This window comes from Erithacus rubecula (assembly GCF_903797595.1).
Source record: "Erithacus rubecula genome assembly, chromosome: 2".
NCBI lineage: Eukaryota > Metazoa > Chordata > Aves > Passeriformes > Muscicapidae > Erithacus > Erithacus rubecula.
Window position 1 is genome coordinate 41,386,890 of NC_136685.1, and position 22,821 is coordinate 41,409,710.

General features: G+C 34.8%; 1 protein-coding gene across 5 annotated transcripts in view; it reads right to left on the reverse strand.

Annotated features, from left to right (window-relative positions):
- HACE1 (HECT domain and ankyrin repeat containing E3 ubiquitin protein ligase 1) overlaps positions 1 to 22,821 on the reverse strand; it is a 49,043-nt gene that overhangs the window by 24,942 nt on the left and 1,280 nt on the right. For 2 of the 5 annotated variants that reach the window (XM_079326174.1, XM_079326176.1), the window contains exons 2-11: positions 19,445 to 19,499; positions 18,433 to 18,522; positions 17,106 to 17,210; positions 15,734 to 15,809; positions 15,306 to 15,437; positions 14,358 to 14,440; positions 12,043 to 12,139; positions 9,392 to 9,493; positions 7,743 to 7,849; positions 3,769 to 4,015 (exon numbers count right to left, since the gene is read on the reverse strand). In XM_079326174.1, coding sequence (XP_079182300.1) covers positions 3,769 to 4,015; positions 7,743 to 7,849; positions 9,392 to 9,493; positions 12,043 to 12,139; positions 14,358 to 14,440; positions 15,306 to 15,437; positions 15,734 to 15,809; positions 17,106 to 17,210; positions 18,433 to 18,522; positions 19,445 to 19,499 — 1,094 coding nt within the window. Of the gene's footprint in view, positions 1 to 3,768; positions 4,016 to 7,742; positions 7,850 to 9,391; positions 9,494 to 12,042; positions 12,140 to 14,357; positions 14,441 to 15,305; positions 15,438 to 15,733; positions 15,810 to 17,105; positions 17,211 to 18,364; positions 18,523 to 19,444; positions 19,500 to 22,821 lie in introns of all 5 variants that reach the window. The other 3 variants (XM_079326175.1, XM_079326177.1, XM_079326178.1) reach the window with 3 other exon arrangements.

The window sequence follows — 22,821 nt, forward strand, 5'->3', positions numbered from 1 at the left end:
ATTCTGCTGAAATTCACCATTTAAAACTTTACCACTACACTTCCATTTTTCCCAACAGGAGCATGGAGGAAAGCCAGCCTGATCTCTAATACTGGTAGGCTTTGCTCAATACTTTGTATGTCACTCACTTAATGCTTGTGCTCCAAGTGACCACATATTTCTCTAGAAGGTGATCTGAGTATCTCCAGCACAGGTAGCATTTTCTATAAATGTCTGCTATACAGGATCAAGTTATCCTTCCAAGACCCATCTGGCAGAACTTTACCACAAAACATAATGTAAAAAACTTTCAAATGGAAAATATGATTAATTGAATACACAGGAGAATCAAAATGTAGCTATGCTCTTAACCTATAACTCAGAAGGAAACTAGATACTACTAGAATATTAAAATCTACCTTTTTTCCCCTCAAACTTTATAATGTTTAGCTTGCCAGACACCATATTCCCCCGATATCTTGTGTTTGATCTTTTATTTCCCATAGATTTAGCACATCTTTCTGAACTTTTCCACCCAATTTGTTATTCCAAAGCTAGTTCTTCACAGCTTCTGATCATAACCTCATTTCAAAGTCTAGTCAAGCACAGCAGCTTTAATATTTCATTTTATTTCTTTCTAGTCCAACTTCAGGATAAAAAACACTTCTAAATATTGCCCATCACCTCCATGTACATGACTGTCAGCATTTTATGTTGGCATCCATGACCAGGCCTTTTCAAGAGTCATATAGACATATTCAATCAAACCACCAGCAATGTTTTTTTCAAACTACTAGTCAGCACTCTTCAGTCAATTCTCACTATGAACCTCATATTAAACAAAGACACCCACTCAAACTTGAGTTGTCATATTTCACAGTGCAGAAAAGTTTTTCTAGAACTATACAGCTGAGCCTGATGGAGTACCAAGCTTTTACAGCTGCACACCTTACCTCCCAAATGCAAGAATTTACCTATGCAATGCCTTCCTCTTTACTCATCTAGAAAGCAAGACCAGTAACCAAATCCATATTCAAACTGCAACACTGAAGCAAAATCTTTTGCCAGAGGTCAGATAGCTTTTTAAGACACAGGGTGCAGGAGATCACTAATCCATGAAGTGACTTTGTTACAGCAGAGAAGTTACCTCAATTCTAGAAAAGAACAGTATCTGAAACAAGGAAAAAACATTAAACACTTCCCAATCTTTTTCAATTACAGAGAAATTTTGCAGCAAGTGTCCCAGATAGGTGATCACACTGAACAGTAACTGGAAGAGCAATACATGGAAAAGTAATGAGTGCAAACCTGGTCAAAATTACAACTCTAAGTTTCTCACTGGTAAGATCTCATTTGAGTTAGCAGCTTGTTTCAAGCTTGGGAGACAAAATTCAATGATTCTTCCATATCAAATAGGACCAGTACAAGGATGTGTTATCACTAGCTAGTGCTTCCACTTTAAAACATCTGGATAGGCCTGAATCACATACAGGGAATTCCACAAAAGCACAGACAGTCCTGTGATTTTCTTGACCTTGTCAAACAGTAACATTCCTCAGTAGGCTCACATCAAGAATATTCACATTTTTAATCCCTTCCCAGCTACATTACAGTGACAATTCTACAAAATATGTTCAATCAGTACATTGATAAAGAAAAATTTAATGAAGCATTATGATAAGTCAGGTCTTTTTTATCTCTTCCCAAAAGGTGAAAAAGACCATCACAAGGATATTTTCAAAGAAAGGACAAAAAAGCAGAAAAAAAGGTAGGACTAAGAGAAAACTGGAAGTCGCCCAATTCACTCAATACTATATCTAATCTCCCACTACCCAGTCTACTGTAAATTCAGGAAAGCCCAGACTAAACTAACCACAACTGTAGATTAACTTAGCTTGCCAGACCTGCATGCCCATTCCCAAACAACAGTAAGTTCTCATCAGCAGTTTTATATTTCTGAGTTTGAATTTTAAATCAATCTTTAAAATTCCATGGACACAACAGTGGCTCTACTGCATGGTCGCCTCACTCATAAAACTCTTAAATAAATTACAATAATTGCAATAATAATTTTTAAATCATCCTGAAAATTTTGTTTTGTTAAGTAATGCAACAGTAGAATACATTTGCTTACTCGTTAAAAACATACATGTTATTTTCCCATAAGCAAGAATTACTGATATTTTCTGGGACAGCCGTGGCAGTTGTTTAATATAAGTTACTGCACAAGACTTATATGCACAGTAAATTAAGAAACAATTCTTTCATCATACAAAGTCCTTTGGGCACAGTGATATACCACTTACTTTGCAAATTGAAATGGAATGTTTTTGTTTATTTTATGCCAAGTTCTGAAATTGTGTGGAGGTGAAAAGCAGGAAACCTTCCTTTTTTTCCTTTTTGGGCTTGGCAGCAGAATACCTCACTGGAGAGAGTTCTTATATGAAGTCTGTTTAACATCTTTCTGTTATTTAATCTCGTAAACTGGGAGTAATTTTCATTAAAACTGTTAAAAAGTGCTGCCTTTAATAAAATAATTCTTGTGATTTGGGTAGGACTTTGTTTTTTAAAAATAGAATTCTGGTTAAAACCACATTATTGCCCTATTTTGATGAACAACTCCAAAGAACAATTATTACATTGTACATTGTACAATGCATTACATTTTGCACACAGTATTATTCAGACTCAAGCACTAGCTTTATATTCATTATATAAATCAATTTGTTCTTAAAACTATTGTGCTACCAGACAAACAAACATTTGTGCTTGCATGTTTTTTGGGGTTTTTTTTAACAGTCTAATGCTTTTCTTCTTTCCAAGAGAAGAAATTTAAACAAAAACTGAGATACTTCACTAAATTAACTGGAATTAAGAGTATCATTTTCCATAATCTTATCAATATAGCTCGGTCTTAAAAGCCCTTCAAAGTAACCCAACACAATGAACATATATCATCAAATAATTGCAGTAATTTCAAAATAATCTTTTCATAACACAGTGGAAGAAATGCAAAGGTTAAGAAAAATCCTCAAGTAATTATTGACATCTAAATTTCTTGATACAAGCTGTGCTGTTTAAGAGTATGGAGTAAAATGGGAGAACCCATTGTAGTTCTTTTTTAGTAGGTGCTCTAAAAGTATGGTATATCCAATGAAGACTGACTGGCACACATAAAACTGGGGCTTCTTTACAAAAAGGTAATCTGTGACTTTCTACAGAGGGATTCCTTAACAAACAAATATAAAAATACCAAACACCTTCAGGAACTAAACCCTAAATGGCAACCACCTAAAGCATGTGTTTGAAAGCAGCTATAAATCAATAACCTTGAAAGCGTAGTAGTAAGCTGATATGTTTCAAGCCACATAATTATAAAATCCAATAACAACTTGGGAAAAGATTTCATGATCACAGTGAGAATAACATGCAGATCAAGAATTTAATTGTTTCCATTTGTCTTGTGAAGCTGGATAAAGCTTACTGATCAGCACTCCATCTGTGTACCTCCAACTACCATTTTGAAATTACATTAATATAATCTATTATATTAATATCATAGTTTGAGACTAATAAATTCTTAACAGAAATAAAAACAAAAGTTACCAAAGTCAGCTGGGTACCTAAACCTTCAACAACTAATACACAATCTATTAAATAAGAAATAAACAGAAATCATAACATGAGATGTGCATCAGTGGGTAAATTAATTCAGAGGGAAAAAAAATACAGCAGAAGGAGAGAGGTAGGTTTAACTTAAAAAGGAATAGGGACATCAACCAAACTTACTTCCTGTTCATGAGATGTCTGATTAATGAATGCATGCTTTGTGACATTCATCTCTTTAACGTCTATCTTCCTAACAACATCATATACTTTTCTGACCTTGAACACCTGACTTCTTGGAGTTTTATTTCCATTGTAGCCCATGTCATTTCCATTACTGGGAGAGGATGGGCCAATGCGAAAGACATGGCAAAATATCCTCACGATCCTTAAGAGACTCTTCATTTGAGCTTCGTAATTACTTGACAAGCTGGGGGGAAAAAAATGCAATGTTTAAGTTTCTTTTCCTAGACGAAACAATTTAGTATAATAAGGAGTAAGCAATCTAGTGGTAGGGCCTGACACATATGCTAAAAAAAACCCTTAAGCTTCAAACCCTAGAACATCTTAACTTTCATTTCCTGCATCAGCCCCAGAAGTCCAATATAAGCATTATGGTTTTACTAACACATACATGCAATTTCAAAATACTTCCTTTTTTTTTTCTTTTAATGCACTTCTTATGAACCCCTGGGAGGAAATTCAACTTCCTACAGAAACAATCTCAGTGCATGAAGCAAATTGGAATATCCAGATGAAAAAGTTTTTCAACCTAGGAAAGAGAGCATCCGATGTTAAAAGTCTACTGACTGATCAGATATGCTGCTACAGCTCATTCTCACCAGCTATTATTCTAGATGCCCAATAATTACCTCAACCAGACAAGGGATCGGGATGGTAAGGATGCCACTATCAAGAAAAACACAATCCAAAAGATACTAAACAAAACCACCACTATGTTATTTATTTATCCAACAAATACAATGAAAGTTTTATGTTTCCTTAATTGAGCTGACAAACACTGAACTCTGTACCAAACAGTGCAAAACATTACATATTCACGACTTCATACCCAAGCAGAACATTCTCCACCAAACCCAACTTGGTTTTCTTAAAACCTAAGTGGTAAGAATGCTTCTGTCTTGAATGCATAACAAACTGCTAGAAATTAATTCTTTCCTATCAAAACCCACTAATTTACAAATATTACAGAAGTGAGCACATACTCAGTTCTATCTTTAAAGTACTTGCAATTTAAAAGCATGCTTCCCAGCCAGAAGACCAGTAAACACCAGAAAACTGACATCTTACAGGGTGCTGTAAACATCTGATGAAATTAATAACCTGTTAATTCACAAACCTGAAACACAATTGTTGTAAACAGCTAGCATAGCTTTATTATGATCTCATTCACCCTATGTCATCAGCAAAGAACCTATTTGTTTTCAGCACTACATTTTAATGACTGAGAGTTAACTTTAAAAAGCAAGGCACTATTTTGCCAAACTACCATACAAAGTATGACTTTTTTGTGACAATGTATACTTTAACCAAGTAAGTTTTCAGTAAATTAATATAAGAAAGGAACAGAAAAAGTAAACAGTGCTACAGTAGGAATGTTAAGTTTTTAACCAGGTAAAGAAAATCCCCTGACTGGCAGTCTGCAGTCGTGTTACCAGAAGCTCTCCTCACAGCTAAAAATTAGCATTTGTAAAATCTTTGCTTATATACCAAAAGAATCTATGAATACAAGAAGCTAACTCAAGAAGTTAACTATCCAAAAAAAAAAAAAAAAAAAAAAAAAAAAGAAAAAAGATAAATTATTAACATTTCAACTGAGTTTTATCATGTCTCAGCAGTGGTATTTTCTGGTGAAATTTCCTGGTATCCCAAGATAAGGACCCACATATATAGAAAAACCTTGGAGGGCTTTTAATACTTTACTGAAACTTCTACTGGAATGTTTGTAAACATTTAGCTATGCCCAACCTGCACCAGCAAGACCAAATCATATCACATTTCAATTATTTTCTTGGAAAAAGGGAATACATGGTGAAGATAATTCTAAGTGAAACAGGATCCTTGCTCATACTCAAGGCAGAAGTCTTCAGGCACAAGTTTAGTGGCATTCCTGGATGCTTGCTGGAAGCATTACAAGAAACAATTTTAGATACTTTTGAACTAAACAACCAAAAAGCAAGTGGGTTAGTACCCGGGAAACTAAGAGAGGTAATATAAGTCCAGCCATGTAAGAATATCATTATTGGAGGTTTTTGTGTATGAAGTACATTTTACATGCTTTTGTTGGAAGAAGGAGAGGAAAGTAGCCCAAGCTCAGATTATTCACCAAGTACTACCTTAATCCTCATTGTGTTTATAAGAAATATTTCTTGAAGTAGAAATTCATTGCTCCTGCCAAGAAACCAAGCTGGAGAGAAGAAAGACACAGTTTTTGCAAAACTGCTTCTTTGAAACTGTCTTGGAATTGTTTTCTTTTGCTCTCACATTTCTGTTGTGACATATTACAAATACCAAAGAGAAGCTGGCCACTAAGAGTTCACAGGACAGTTCAAGTACTGGCATCCCTAGAAATGAGTCCTCATCCAATGCAATGAAACTCTTCCATCTGTCTTCAGCCTCCACTAGCCCACCCAAACAACACAGGAGCACACAGCAACTCAAACTCAGAGACAGTACAGGCACAGAGCTACTGTTTCTACAGCCACACTGAGAGCATTACTCAAATCAGAAGAGCAGTAACAGTAACAAATCAATTCTAAGCAACAATCAGTTTAATTTACCTCTGAAGACACTGAAACAGAAAGAAATGCTACATATGATGTAATCCAGCTACTACAACTTCCAATAATGTCCCTGTGCAGAGCAAGTTTGAAACCCTTTCCTGCACTATGGTTTTACACTTTATCCCAATTTATTTGTGGGAGATCTATCAGCTCTAAGGAAATCTGGAGACAAAAATGTATATGTTACAAGTTAAGCTAATACATACTGAAACTCAGCAACAGTAGAAATTGTTCAAAAAGTTACCTTTGCAGCAACAAAATTTCATTAATGTCTATACACTTTAACCCCAAATTTTAAAGGGATTCAGACCTTTACATCATCGAAGTGAACACCTACCAGAATAAGATTTATTAATGATGCAATGAAATTAATTTCCTAACATTATCCAGGAGTTCTGACCTGCTATCTACAAGCTCCATTTAAAAACATTATTAATGGGGAAGAGAAAAAAGAGGCATCTGGGTGTAAGAATATACTATTTATTTTCCATCTTACTGATGGGCTCCTTGGACCCTAGCCCAAGTTCAAAAGAAGTTTCCCATGTCATAATCCTCTACAACCTATGCTGACAGGTTGCTCTGATTACAGACCACTCTCAAAACTCTCTTTGAAAAAATCCCATCTAAAACATGTTAACAAGGAATTTCACTCATGTTTTCAGACCCTTGACTCCTTCAGTAAAGATTTTCTAGTAAAGCACGAAGATTACACCAAAATCTGTTAGGTGCTGAAAACAGTAAAATGTTCCAATAGCAGACAAAGTGTTTTGCACAAACTCAAACAGATGCCACAAAAGCAGGTAAGCATACCATGTAAAGATGCTTGCCTATGTCATGCATCTCCCCAAGTTACTGCTGCTTGTGGTGCTAAGACAGCACACCGGTAGACAAAATTTTTTATCTCATATATATTAGTAGCCATGTAAGGCAACCAGAGCCAGCAAACATAAGACAGGTCTCAGAAGTAACAAAACTCTCCTCAAGCATACTAAGGAAGCATGTAAAAAAATTAAAATGTGGAAGAGAAGAAAAAGTGAGAAGGGTGTCGACAAAAAAAAAAAAACATTTTAGAGTTGTCTAAGCAGCTTTCCTTCCTAGGGGTGACATAGCCAAATTAACCAAACCAAAAATACACTTCTGTGCAACTCAAGCTTCTAGATACCAGCAGCTATACATGGATACCAACTTTTTCTCTTGAAGTCTTTGTGAAGACAGTGATCTAAACAGACATTATCATATAAATCACATTTGAGATCCATCTACTCCAGCATGTGCTGAGCATGAGATAATTTGGCCTAACAAAACTATTAAGTGGCACTAACTGTTAGGTAGTGTATCAACTTGTGACCTTACCTGAGCAATTTGTGACCATTTGTTGTAGCAACTTCAGCAAGACTTGTCAAGATTTTAAGATACTGGCTTTCACTCTGCTGAGACAAGTGCTCCAGAACTTGCCGCAACTGAAGGATTAAAACAAAAGCAATTGCACAGTGTCAAGGAGCATCAGATCAACAATAATTTATCAATTATATAGAACACTATCACCCAAACCTTAATATCTAGCAACAATAATGCACATCTATGCTGTACAACCTTTAATCTAACCTCAGTTAACATGTCATTATCATTTACAAAGATTAATGCAAAGGTACACATTCTAGTGTCAATGCATGCACTACAGGGTACTTAACATTACAGAATGTTGCAAACACTGAATGCTCAACCCTGTATTATTAATTCATAAAAACAACTTATGACATTTAAAATATAACTCCTGACTTGTAACACATACCCAGTTTCCTTATGTCACCACTTCCAGATAATATGAACTGGTCATTACCCAAGACTAAGTAGAACAGCTCAGATTTGGCTATAGAAAATAATTTTCAATATATGATTATATTTCAGCAATGAAGCAGAATTGTAACACGTATTAGCTAATATATTTTGTATACACTTCCATTAAGATCTTGTTTTTGCACACAGCTCCACCATTACTCAGACACATGAAAAATTTCTCACTTACTTTCTTCACTTCTACAATACACAAAAGGTCTCTTTGTTCCATGGCTTTAGCTCTTTCTCTTTTAATTTAAATTATCTATAGCATCTCCCCTTGCATCTAACATTCACTTTGAGAATTCTCACCTGCGTCACTTCACTCTGTAAAACTTAATCCTGTCGCAGAAATCTAAACACTGACTTAGAAATCCTCACTGTTACAGTAGAAGTAATGGAGTCAAGGAAAATGAAAACGTCAAAAATCTAGCAAATTAAATTAAGTAAACTGGCAGCCAGCACCTCACTAAATTCTTTTTTTGCAGTCTGTAAGGTCATTTGCACTTACTTTAAAACAAATAATGTATTAAAAACCCACAGCGAGCTAGATTTATAAGGGGGAAAAGGCATCCCATGTTTCTTTCCCCTCACACAATCAAGAAACATTTTTCTTTGCTTTAGATTGTACTACCCTGCAATAACCAAAGAAGCAAAGTATAAGAGAACCATTAAAAAAGAAATAGTTTCATCTACAGAAATAATAATCAAATTAAATGGTGACTGCAATCATTTACACTCTAATTGTACAAAGCAACTTCACACAGATGAGTGCTCATACCACAAACTCGTAAGTTAATTCTGGATGCTTCAGCCTCAAGACACATCCTAGAATGGAGGTCTGCAGATAATGACTAAATGAAGGAAAATAGGCTCTGTTACACTAAATAATTGTATATATAGGATGGTCTACCAGCACCTTTGTATTGAAGCTTGCAATGTCTGCTCTTTAAACTGTCTAGATCACTTTGCCAAATGTGCAATGAAATGAAAACAGATCCTACAATTAATTCCAAATTCTTGTGTTTAAAATTATGTGAAGAATGTACATTTTCCATGAGGAAAGAAAGATACCCATGATCAGCTACTGTGGTACTGATTGTCATTCATATTAAGAGCTCAGCTTTCCAACACACACAGAGAAATAACACAGAATTTCATATTACCATGTTTTCCCGCAGATCTTCATTCTGTGTCATTTGGATTATTGTCTGGAAAAGCCGAGGATGGTACTGTATTAAGACTTCACAAGTCTCTCCATAACCACCCTAAGAAAATGTTTTAGTTAAAAAAAACATTAGAATTGTGACTACTGTGAATTGTTGGACTACTACAGGCAATAACATCTACTAAGGATTGCACTATTTTTTTAAAGTTGAAGAAATCCTATTCTAAAATAAATTGAAATTCAAAAATGTAGCAAAGTTATGTATCCTAAAATGTTTGGGAGAAGACAGAATCAATTTTTTTTTCAGTATACTAGCCCACATATATCCACTTTAGTTTTTCTGGTTTTCAAAACTTTTCCTGCTTACCAAACTAAAGGTACAGCTGAACAGCACTTCAGCCAACAACTACCAGAGTTCAAAAACAGATCATTACTTCATTTCTCTTCCTTTTGCTGATATCTACTTAATAAAACCCATAATCTAATCCTTCAAAACATTTTCTAAAGTCTCATAGGACACATATCTGACTTGTTACAGGAAGAAATACAATAAACCCATATTTAACTTTAAAATCAATACACAAGTATGATTCCCCTTGTGCCTTAGACAAACTTCAGACCCCTCAGAGTAAAAAATGTTTCCTGGAAAGAACAGAACTTGGATTTTTTGGGTTATTTGTATCAAATCTTATTTCACACAGCTGCATTTTTAAGCAGACACCTAACACCATGCATGAACCTCCACATGTGTTAATTGCTAGAACTCCAAGGATTCCTCTTTGAATGACAGTTGACATTACCTCAGTAAAAACCATAAATTAAAAAAATTAATCTAATTTTCTGGTACCAAGAAATTAAGTATTAAAAATTAACCCACCCAGAATCTGTAAGAATTAATGAAAGTCAAATCTTCAAGATCAAGGTAATGTTGGCAAGAAGTATATGAATCTATAATTTCAGTCTTCTAATAATATGTATCAACTTTGAAAAACAAACCTGTAAGTATAGAATAAAACCCTCAATGTAAAAAGAAGGAAAACACACTGTTTTCTCCATTCTTATTTTGCACCATGAACTTGTATACTGCATGATCTCGAACACAGTAAAATCTTCACTACAAAACAAACACCAGGTGTCACTACTTGCACCTAAAAAAGTTAATAGAACTTTTATGTGCAAAGAGGTGCCCTAGGGATTGCAAAACTGGAGACTGACACAGCAACTCAAAACATTCATCATAAAAAATAATAACTGTACTATTAAGCACACAGTGTTATAGAATCACAGAATCATTTGGGTTGGAAAATACCTTTAAGATCAAATCCAAACATCAGCCTAGCAGCACCTCTATGTATGCTACTAAACCTCAAGTGCCATATCCACAATTTTTTGAAAACTTTCAGGGGTGGAGACTCTACCACTTCCCTGGGCAGACTTCAATGCTTTACAGCCCTTTCCATGAAGAAATTATTCCTAATATCTAATCTAAACCTCTCCTGCCATATACTGTCTTACAGGTCTATGGGTACAGAAGATTTTGAAACTGACCACACTCCCTGTGGCTTTATGCAGTGGTAATTCTGCCATAGCAAAGAAAAAAAACTCTGAGTTTCACAATCAAGTCAGCAGTGAGAAAACATAGTGATCTGGCACTTCTCAGTGACCAGAGCTGAAGACTTGGTTTCTTATATCCAAAAAGAAAGAAAATTCTGTAAGTAACCTAACTGGATCAAGGTCTTCCATAGATAGTATGAAAAATAAAGCTTTCAGAGTTAAACATTCAAAAAATATCCCATAGGTACTGGAGGCAGCACTACTGCACATACACAACTATTTCAAGTGCAAGTCTTAGGCAAGTGAGGACACCTCAGAAATTAAATAACTTGAGGTTTAAATAATTTGAAAATACAGAAAAAAAAATACAAAGTTTCAACATTATCCCAACAAACTAATGACATGCATAAAGGCAGTGTGATATCCACTCATTCCAGTGATATGGTTTTTTCAGCTTTCAGTTCAGTTTTCTAATCTGATTATTAGCAGAGGTTCAAAAGCTTCCATTCAGTCATGTTATTTACACACTGATCTTCAGCTGATCTGACAGAAAAAAGTGTAAGTGTTCACAAAAAAAAATTCACTTCAGCAAGCAGCACAAGCAGTACTTGGTATCAACTGTTTTGAAGTTGAAAATGATGTGCTAGTTGAAAATATGTAAGAATTTTGCTCCTCATGCAAATATAGAAATATATTTGCAAAGTAAGAGTCATCACCATGTAAGCTTTGCTTGATTTTAACAGCAACATCTCCTCAAGAGAAAAGAAAATCTATTATTTGACACAAAAAAAACCAAAAACACTTCTTTCTGCATGCCTTTACCTCCTACTTGTTTACAGATAAACAGCTAAATTGTCTACTATCATTATACCAAAGATTCCCAAACTTTCTAGTCAAATGGAACTTCTTTCTCTTGAGGTCAATTCCAAACCTGCCTGTAGGATCAATTTAATGATAAAAAAATTATGTTTTGCACTTGTTCTGCCAAAGTACTACCATCTTACAGAGGCCTTAAGAATATAAAATGCAATAATGATCAGGTGACACTTAAGAAAGTCACAGAAATTCACAGAAAAAGTGTGGCTATCTTAATACCTGTACACAGAGATCCAGTGGAGTAACACCATTCTTGTCTGGTAAATATTTGGCTCCTCTCATCAAAAGAATTTGTGCAGTGTCTCTCTGACCATGGCTATTCAAAAGAAGAGAAGAAAGGCAGTTAATACAAGACTGATGGTCTATTATGAGTCATAAATCTTTCTTTATTGCATCTAATCAACCAAACCAACATAAGCTAAAAGAAAATAGTTACTGCAAAAGAGCAGTGCAAAATTCAGGCCATTTATAAAGTCAGAGTCACCCTCATCACTCAGAAATTATTCATCTTAGCCTCGCCTCAAATATTTATGAGCTGCATTTCCTGCAAAAAGAGAGCTCTTTCTCAATTTATATCCAAATTTACTTCACAGAGGAAGTTCTCTTTGCCAAGTTCTTTGCTCACTTCTACCATATTTGGGGAAAAAACAATCTAATTGTGCTTTAACCATCAATAAATTATTAGCAAGATATTTTTATTGATAATTCTTTTTTTTGCACAAGAGATAAATACATCACTCAAACGGTTCTAATTTCTATATATAAAGGTCTTGCATAGCCTCTAGAAGTGGTGAGTTTTACTTTTGCATTAAAAGTCTATTTCACAGCTTATTCACTCATCTGCTTATAGGTTGTATAGGACCCTTAGTTCCCTTGAGTTAAAAATTTCCCAACATGCCAGCATTGCCTAGAAAAGAGAAAACCAACTATTTATACCTCTCAACACTTTCCTAAACCTTTTCTTCTGAAAAAAAAAGAGAAATTTGAGTACAGTGATCAGAGGTTTACTTCATTAAGAACACATGGAATGATTACTTAAATATTGCCTTCACCACCATTAAGTGCATATACTGTCAAACATAACAGAGAAGCATCTAAAGGGTGAAATGAAAGACTGATAAAAAAAGACATAGCTATAAAGGTTACAAGTTTTTTCAGTGAAGTTTTATTTCTCAAGCTAGTTTGCAGCACACCCTTTACATCAATGAATATGAGTATTTGGCATCCTGGAACATATAAGCATTGTCAGCCTGATAGTTCAGAAAGGGCACAGGCAAAGTGACAACTAACAGCTGAGGGGCAAGAGGTAGCTTCACTGATCTCTCAGTAACTCCTAAATTAGGTCTCCTGAGTCCTGTTCTTCCAGCCCAGGAAGCCAACAGGTTAATCCAATATACCAGACTTTGTCCCAAAGCAAACAAACATTAAGGGTCAGAAAGCAGCTAAGACTAATGGCCTACTTGCAGCCCCTTCACTGTAATTCTCTAGACTAAGTGTACAACCCAACACATTGACAGAACAGGTGTTTGAGACTCAGACTTGGAATACTGATACCATTTCTGCAGCTATCACATGCCACTGCTAACACATCCTGCCCTCCCCATCACCAGGGACCTACAACCTTTCTTTCCAGCTTTGCAGTAGTAGACATCCTGTTCATTCTACCCTGCCAGCTGCTCCAGTTGATAATTTCTAAAGAATATCAGTCCTATACTTGCCTCATTCCTTTCTTATGAAAATCCTCCAAGCCAAGACAAACTGCTTACTTCTTTTAAAGTGTGTACGAATACCTGTCCCTAATACAAGGACCAAAACTAGCAGCTATTTATTGTCCACTTCTCTTCTTCTCAGCTGCCACAAGTCAATATAAACTATCCCCAGAAACCACAGCTCCCAGAACATAACTCTTAACAGGCCAGCAGGTCAGTCCATTTCTATTTTTGCTTATAGCAATAATTAATCTCAGGTGAACTATCCAACCTGTAACCAAAGCACAGGGATTGCAAAAATTGTAAATACTCTAAAACAATCACAGAAATGTTCTAATTAAAACAAAAGATCATTTATCATATGTGATTAATTTTGAAATAGAACTAAACTTTGAAGAAAGCACTGATCAAAGCAACAATGTAATTTCAATTCAACAATGTAACTAACATACATACGCACATTTCATGTATACTGTAATACCACACTGTACATTAGGAACTTGCCTTATAAAAGGCTCTGGTTTTAGTGTACTCAAAATTATCTAAGTTGGCAGAACTCAATTTTTCAGAAAAAGGTTAAGCAGTCATCAATTTATGACTCATGCTAGAACATGCACAGGTATGTGTTTAACAGGTCTGTTAGAAAGGCTGCAGTACTAACCTAAGTATTTAGATAAGACACCAAACTACACTCAAAAATTAGCCAAGATTAAATACCAGCCAGCTTTTATATTTCCTATATTTTGTAATATATAATCAGTTATATCAAAAAGGGAAAAAATATTTCCCTTTTAGGCCAGCATTCAGAAGTTAAAGGTATGTAACCTGCAAGCAAAATAAAGTGGAGTAGCCCCAGAAACGTTCGGCCTGTTTATATCTGCACCGCTGTCCAGCAAACACTGCACCGTCTGCAAGAGAACAGAACACCAGCTTTAGAAAAGAGCACTGGAAAACCCTATTGGCTTGCTACTAGTCAGTGCACGTCTAAAATATGAAAACACTGAGCAGACTCTCAAACAACTTTTGTTACATTTTAGTTGCATAAATTTGCTACATTTATAGGTAACAACTTTTCAGAATTTGGCCTTCCAATATCCAGCACTGACAAGAACAGAATGGATCTGTAAAGATGTAGAATTACAATTTATTCTTTTTAGCAGTAAATAGTTATGGTGGCAATCTATGCAACTCTATGGAGCTGTAATGCAGTTCAAGTAAAGCATCCAGACTTATACTCTGAGTATAAATAGTCAGTCCTAACTCAAGGCCAGGCATAAAAATTATTTACACATATCGATAACAGAAGAATTTATATTAATTTGTTTATATCTAGAGTTAAAACTGCAACTAACCCAACCCTGTTTTCATTTTTTACTCACAGTAAATTAATATTTCAGATTTCAAAATCATATAATAGCTTGCACAATTATGAATTAAACACACTCTGAAAAATAAGGAAAAATATTTTCAAATATTTAATATTATATAAAAACTTGATATTAACAAGCCAATAATAGCACTACAGAAGAGCTGAACATTATACAATCACCTAAATTCCCATAAGCACTGAGATCAATCACTTCCAAAAGAATAAGTAAGTTGTTCCCATGGAAGTACTTGCAGTCAATACTAAAACACACAACAGCATTCTTCACACTTGAAGCCATCATCATTGTACATTACTACTCTGAAGTTTATAAAAAAACACAGCAGCTTTGAAACATTACCAAGTTCTTCACAAATCAATTGTGATCATGCAATTTAGAAACTTACTGTCTTGTGTCCATTTTGACAAGCTACATGAAGGGCTGTCTGTCCCATGGCATCTTCAACATCTACATTACTGACATGCTGAACAAGATCATGAAGCAATTCTGTTCGTCCATTAACAGCCAACCAATGAATCTAAGTACAGAATTATGATTACAAAATCATGATACATTTCCTTCAGCAATTATATATATATATCCCATAAAATTGATTTTAAACCTGGTTGCATTATTGTCAACACTTTCACAAAGAGAAGCTTTGAAAAATACACAATACAATCACATGCTTGGGTATTTTGATCTTTTGATTCTTGATGGCACTTGACACACAGCAGTTTTGCTTTACATGTAAGATGGCAAATGCTTAAAAAACCAAGAATCTCCATGTTCTTCATTCAATTTAAGAACATCATGATAATTAATTGCACTTACTGCAGTCAAGCCTTCATTATTACAAATGTTGACATCTGCACTGTATTCCAGCAGCTTGCTCATACATTTTTTCTGGCTATAAGCAAAAAAATACATTAAAATTCAGTCAGGGAAAATCTCTTACAAAGATTAAATATCTTCTTAGAGCTTCACTCACTCTAATTTATCATTGTTCTAAGTACAGAAGGTGGTTCCAATTTATAAGGAGTATAGTACTGAGCATGTGAAAAAGCAATCTTCACAGATTCAGACAGTGCAAGGGTAGCAAACAACAACACTGGGCTAAAATCATAGCTGTTTTTGTGGAAAGTGCAGAAACACCTAACCCCTACTCTAACAGCTTCAGCTCTGCAAGAACTACCATTTCAAGACAAAAAGCCAGAGTTCAGCTAATAGAAGCTCATGAAGTTCACTGTCCCCTGTATGTGGCAGGGAACATGTTTACAGTACACCACAAAATCACTACTTAATGAGACAGTCACTGTAAAACTATGCAAATCTTCAGTGAGTACAAGTACTGTCTGAATAAAAGTAGAGGTATTATTTCCTATTTCATGTTTTGTAACATTTTTTAATGCTCTAAGTGCTTCACCTTTGTAAATTTGTTTTGCTTTTCCTTTTTATTTGGCACCTTTTACACCTTTCTTATACCTCATTTCCACATAACTGTCTCCTGTGTGTATTTCTGCACTTCTTCATAAACCACTTGGCAGCTTCTTTCCTCTCCTACAAACAAACTTCACACATGCCCAGAAGTCACTAAACACTATCACCTCTTCAGGTGAAGTACCAGCTGTGATACAATTCAGTTATTTTATCACATACATGTTCTAAAAAGAAAAAGACAACATTACCTTTACAGCTGCATGTTTTCACATATCACAATTCAAGAAGTAGGATCTTAAGGTACTTGCTTGCTCATTTGGACTTTTTTCTCCGTCCCTCTCCCTAACACTGTGCAGGCCAACTTTGTATTCCTTTCCTTACAGGGAAAATTATCTTAGAGATACTATCCCAGAAAAATCAGAAGTCTCTGATCCCCTCCAAGCCCTCCAAAACCTTTTCTTTCTCAGCTAACTGGAAGGTCAATGTATGCTTTGTTCAATTACTCTTGTAAGAATCATTATACCCCAGATTAACAGAAAGCACTAAAACGACTGGCACTGGAATTGGTATTTCAGACATGACTTATTATTTATAAAAAAGTTATTCTATGAATACTCCAAGTAAGGATTTTAAACTCCATGTCTTCTATTTTCAAAAGTGAAACCAAAAGGATTTTTTTGAACTATGCAAAAATATTATGGAACATGCCAGTTCAAGCACATTATGAACAAAATTTTTTAAGAGTTTAAGCATTTTAAAAACTTACCCATTCCTTGCTGCTAAATGGAGAGGAGTACATCCTGAGATGTCCTGATAGTTTGGATTAGCTCCTTTTTTTAGTAAAAGAACCAAGCATTCAACTGATCCACAGCTAAGAAGAAAATAAGAAAGGAAAAAAATGTAACAAGGACATTTACAAATCTGGATTGGCATGAAGACAACAGCAATATTATGTATAGATTACACTCACTAGAACATCTTTATATAAAATGTTTTACACCTCATAATTCAGGCTACACAAAGCCAAAGGAAAGTCACTTAATGCAGTGAGAAGTGACCAAATATAACTTATAGCAAAGAATACCTGTGTGTAACACAACTTCTTGTATCTTCTGAATCAGTAAGTATACAGTGTATTTTCAAATATACTTCTAAAGTGTATGCTAAAATTTGCTTGCATTTTTGTAAGTACTTCCTTAAGTAAATTTTATATAAGTAATATGTACTTCTCAGATTAAATCATTGGGAAACAGCTATTTCAAGAAGTTTTTTTTAGAAGGTGGAATTTCCATGTTTGTGACCAAATAATGCTATGTATATATGCAATACTACTACTATTTCTTTTTTTTTTTTTTTTTTTTTTTTTTGCCTTTTTTTAACAGTTTAAATGTAAGAACTTTCAGGATATTTAAAAGGGAGCCAAACACAGAGCATTCATTCATCAGTTTAGTTTCCTGGAAGGTCATGTCAAGAACTATCTGGTTCATTTCTATTTATATGATGTTAAACTGTCTGTTTATGGGCGGAGTTACATATAAAATAGTTATCCCCATTCAAGAGCTATACAAACAATAAATAATATAGATCAAAATTTGTACTTAAGCCCTCTATCCAGGACACAAAACTTATTAGAAGTGAGTGCTCCAGTTATATTCCCCTCAGTTATGGTCACATCAAGTATTTTGGAACAACTACTTCCCAACTAATATCCAAATGATTCCCACTGTTCTAGAATATCTCAAAAACAATCAGCACCTGCAAATGAGAGTTCTCCACCTCTACAAAAGCAAGAGTAACCCAGCTATACAGGATGGACATCATGGCTGCGTTTTTTAAAGACCTGGTATTTCACAGAAAGGCAAAAAAGTATCTAGCCAGACCTCCTTCACTGGAATTTGGAAAGCCACTTGATACCATGTGTAGAATCTGTCCTCTTTATGAAGCAGGTACATTACCAAGAACAAACAAGACACAAAAAGTGTGAAAACAAAATGTTAACTGACACTACAGAGTTTTCCTGCTTACATTGGTGCCTTAGATTTGTGGCAACATTTTCATTGTTAACTTCTGGACTGGACTCAAGTAAGTCTTACTTTGCTGCAATATGAAGCAAACTTCTCTTCACACGTCCAAAGGCATAATTCACATCAAATTTTGAATTTGACAGTAGCTCTGACACAGACCTTCAAATAGAAAAATAATTTTTTAATTTTAAAAATAACTCACAGTATCCAAGCAAAGTTTACACTAAGTTGTACACAAGTACTCTGTTTCTTATTTAATCACTATTTCTTTTCCCTTCAACTGATTACTAAGAAATCAGTTTTTAAGTATTTGCTGATTAACAATACCTTTCGACTTCTTACTGTACATAAAAAATGAACTATGGCACTGGGAAACTGTTTCAAATGTAAACTAGTAAGAATTAGACCAAACAACCAAATCACTCCTTTACAAATATGCAAAACAAACATTTCAACACCTTTGGTTTAAACAAAACATAAATTCCTGTTTTCCTCCCTCAAAATTACCCCAATCACATATCCAAAAGTTTTCCCAAACACAGGCAAAATTCAGAGGGAAGATCAGTATGTAAATCATAATGATGAAGTAGAAGGATACAAGCCTCCAGATTCCAAGCACTTTGAGGACAACTCAGTAAAAAAACAGCTGCTCATCTGAGGGATTTCAGAAGTATCAATCTCACTGGCCAACTCTTATTCTATGTCTTTCTGAGATGTCTAATGAGACTGAGAGCTTCTGTGTCATCCATAAATACACACTCAGAGCTAAGACACAGTTACCAAATAACACTTTTGTTCTTATCAGAGGACAAATTTTCCTGTGTGCTTCAAGAGAACAAATCAACATAAATGGAATAAATCAACAGGAAAAAGAAAAGTATGCTGGGATGCACACAGTCAATGACTAACTCCAAATTAGAACATAACTCAGCAGTTCAGCAGCAGGACTTCTGAGAGCACTTTATGAGCTACAACTTCAGTAAACATGCTGTGCTTCTCAGATCTAAAAAAAAAAAACCAAACTAAAAAGAACAAAAACAAAACACAAAAAAAAAAAAAGGTAATTTAAAGATGCTCTCACCTGTGCTGGTCAGCCATAACCATTGGCATCAGTGTATAGACAGCAGTTTCATTATCTGGGAAGAAATTAAATTACTCCATTACCATAAAGACCTCTTTTACATAAAATAAATGTATCTAGCAACACTTATTAACCTTTCCAAGTGTCCACTGTTCAATAGATTATTCTTTTTACACAGATTCTATACACACAAAGTTTCATTATAAGAAAAAGTCATCATACTTAGATAAATGAGAAAACAGAATTGTAATACATGAAATCTCAATGTGGCTTCTTTTACTAAGTAAAATTACAGAATTTTCAGTGGAGCATCAATTTCTTTGAATTGAAAATTCTGTTAATTAAATCGAAGTTTTAAAGAAATGTGCATTTTAAAAACCCAAATAAAACAAAAATACTTAACAATTTAATTTTAAAAAGAAGGAAGTTTCCTGTCTTTCAAGATGACTTCCATAGTCCTGAAACTATGATTCTGTAGCATTGACTTCTTTAAATTACTTCATAACCATCCCATCTTGTCTCTATACTTGAATACCTGAGTGAGGTAAGCTTCATTCTAATTTTTAATCTCTAATCAATTTTTTATTTCACATTTGAAGGTAATGAAGAAAGGCCAGAACACAGAAAACCCCATCAGTGGTGGGAACACACTGACATTCAGCCATACATTCTCTGTCATCACTTCTGCTGCAAATGCCTGCACATGCATGGGTGTGATGAGCCTGTTTGGTCACTTAATACTATTTTTAGAAGATTAACTTGACAAAACCTAAAATATTTTAACATATAACAATTATAAATAATATTAATGTGCAATAATTTTTATTTTATTACAGACAATTACTATCAATTTTCCCTTCAACAAGTTATCCATTTTTGAGAGTACAATTTTCACAGATTGTTCATATGGATATCAACTTATGACATGCTTTCTGAGAACTCAGGTATATGGTTTCAGGATATGCAAATACAGGATTGTTCTCACAAAATCTGTATTTTCAAGTTTTTCCTCATCACCTTCACTGATCCAAAGTCACAAAGCAATCAGAATAGGAAGAATTAAAACAGTCCCAAACAAGCATAGCATTTCGTGTCTTTTACATACCATGCCTCTACACATTCACTACTTCCACTAAGTCAGCAAAGTGACATTAACTGAAGATTAAATAAAGATTCTTCAGAATTATGAAGTGGAATCCAAGAAACTATCATGCTGCAGCTGTGCTATTTGTTGTTATTGTGGTTCTACAGTGCTCCAAGATTACTGCTGCTATCAGCTGTTTGAAGTTGTGTGTCCCTAGCTAACAAAAGAAAGAAGCAATGCTAATCTATTATTGTCTTTGAACACTGAACAGAGAGAAGTCAAATTCAAATCACATTTTGCCAGCTATAAAATTTTTTAAACAAATTTTTTAAAAAATCAACATTGTTTATAGTAAACACATGGTGCAAGAGACACAAGCCTCTCAAAACACCAAATGATAACCAAACATTGCAGAGAGTCACCAACAATCACCAAGGTCAAGTTTGAACTCTCTACAAATTATTGCTTATGACAGAGTCCTGTGAGCATCAGATAACTCCACCTCCAATACACACCCCTAGAATTTGACTGCTGTGCAAAGAACAAACTGGGAGGGAGGGGACACAGAAAGAGCCCTGAAATAAAATTACATAGATGCTAAATAAATATCAATTGAGAAAAATACTTGAGCACTTGTTTTAAATCTATCCATTATTAGCTCCCAGTATACACAAACCTAAAAAAAAAAAGAAAAAAATCTTGAGCTCCATTTCACAGAGCTCTAGGCAGCAAGGCAAAACTTTTGGAATAAAAAAAAAAAAAAATTAAGAACATCAACTAAATGTAAACATGGTATCCTTATATATTTCCAAAATCAGACCCTATGCAAGACACCAAAAAAAGAGGTGTCAAAAGCTTTTAAATAAATCAGCATGCTTAACTGAAATGCTTAATACTGATTCTAATTAAGTTTAACTATATTGCAAGTATAGTGATCCAGAAAAAGACAACAGTCAAATATGAGTGTAGCTGGGCCATAATTTGGAATGGATTTTATGGTACAGTTACAAAACTATACCTTTTGGTATTTTATTAACAGAAACCACACTGTGGAGCACATGCAGATTTTCCCAGAGTTGTTCTGTATAGAATTAACTAAAAGGGTGCAGGACCAAGGAGCTATTATGCCTATCTTATGTGATCATTTTCTCTAGTGATTTAAAAAACTCCAATAAACTTGACATAAACTAAATGACAGCAGGTAGAGAAAAAGCATTATACACCTCATGGACTCACCAAATTTATTTGCTATCTAACTTGTTTGCATTTCAAATCTTGATTATACAAAGACAAAAAAAAGGAACATCAAATGCAGTGTTAGCAGCAAGACCTAGTTTTCAGGCACTGAGCCTTAACAGCAGCATCAAGAAAATTGTGTCAAGCTTTCAAGTGTCCAGAAAACAACTGCTGAAGGATACTTTGGGAGAGTGATTAAAAAAAAAAAAGTTCTACTTGCAAGCTCATGGCATTCACTGGCACTGGACTCAGGTGTTACGACTTGCTTTAAAAAAAAAACACTTGAAATTCATCATTTAGAATCCTGCCCTTACTACTTTGTTTCCTCAGAGAGACTGTCCTGAAGTTAGCAGAGATCACAATCTTAAAGAAGTGTCAACACTGCCCACATAATATCTTAATGGCTATGGCACATAAAATGGAAGTTCAATACCTGGATTTATTGCCTTCTTCAGGCTAAGTAAATTCAAACATACATGTCCATTTCCTGTGACTCTCACTTTAAGGATGGAGGGGTAAACTACATACCTTTCAAATTAAATGTCAAATTAAAGTTATTCAAATGTGATGGGGAAAGGAGATGGGGGGGAATCATAATTCAAGAGGCCAGACACAGCAAAGAAGCCACCAAACTACATATTATCCTAGACCAGGGTGGAATATTCCAAGCTGATCCTGTCAGCACATGTTTGGAACAACATGCTACAAGCCAAACCAGCTCCTCAAGAACAGTTTGGACAGACCTGCATGAACCTAAGAAACACCAAGGTCAAGAAAGAGGATACCTAATGAGTTAAGATGCACCCAGAGATGGATAGCCATTGAAAGGAGACCTTCTTGGAATATAATTTGAGACTTCAGTGTTAAAACTCATTTATCTTATATCAGTCCCACTGATTCGTTTCATGCAATTCCTAGGAAATGCAAGAACTCCCATTCCTTCTGCACTACAGAGTGATAGAAGTACTTGTTCCAAAGGTCTCAGGGCTTGCACTTGCACTACAAGGTGATAGAAATATTTGTTTCAAAGGTCTCCAGGCTTGCACTTGCACTGCCA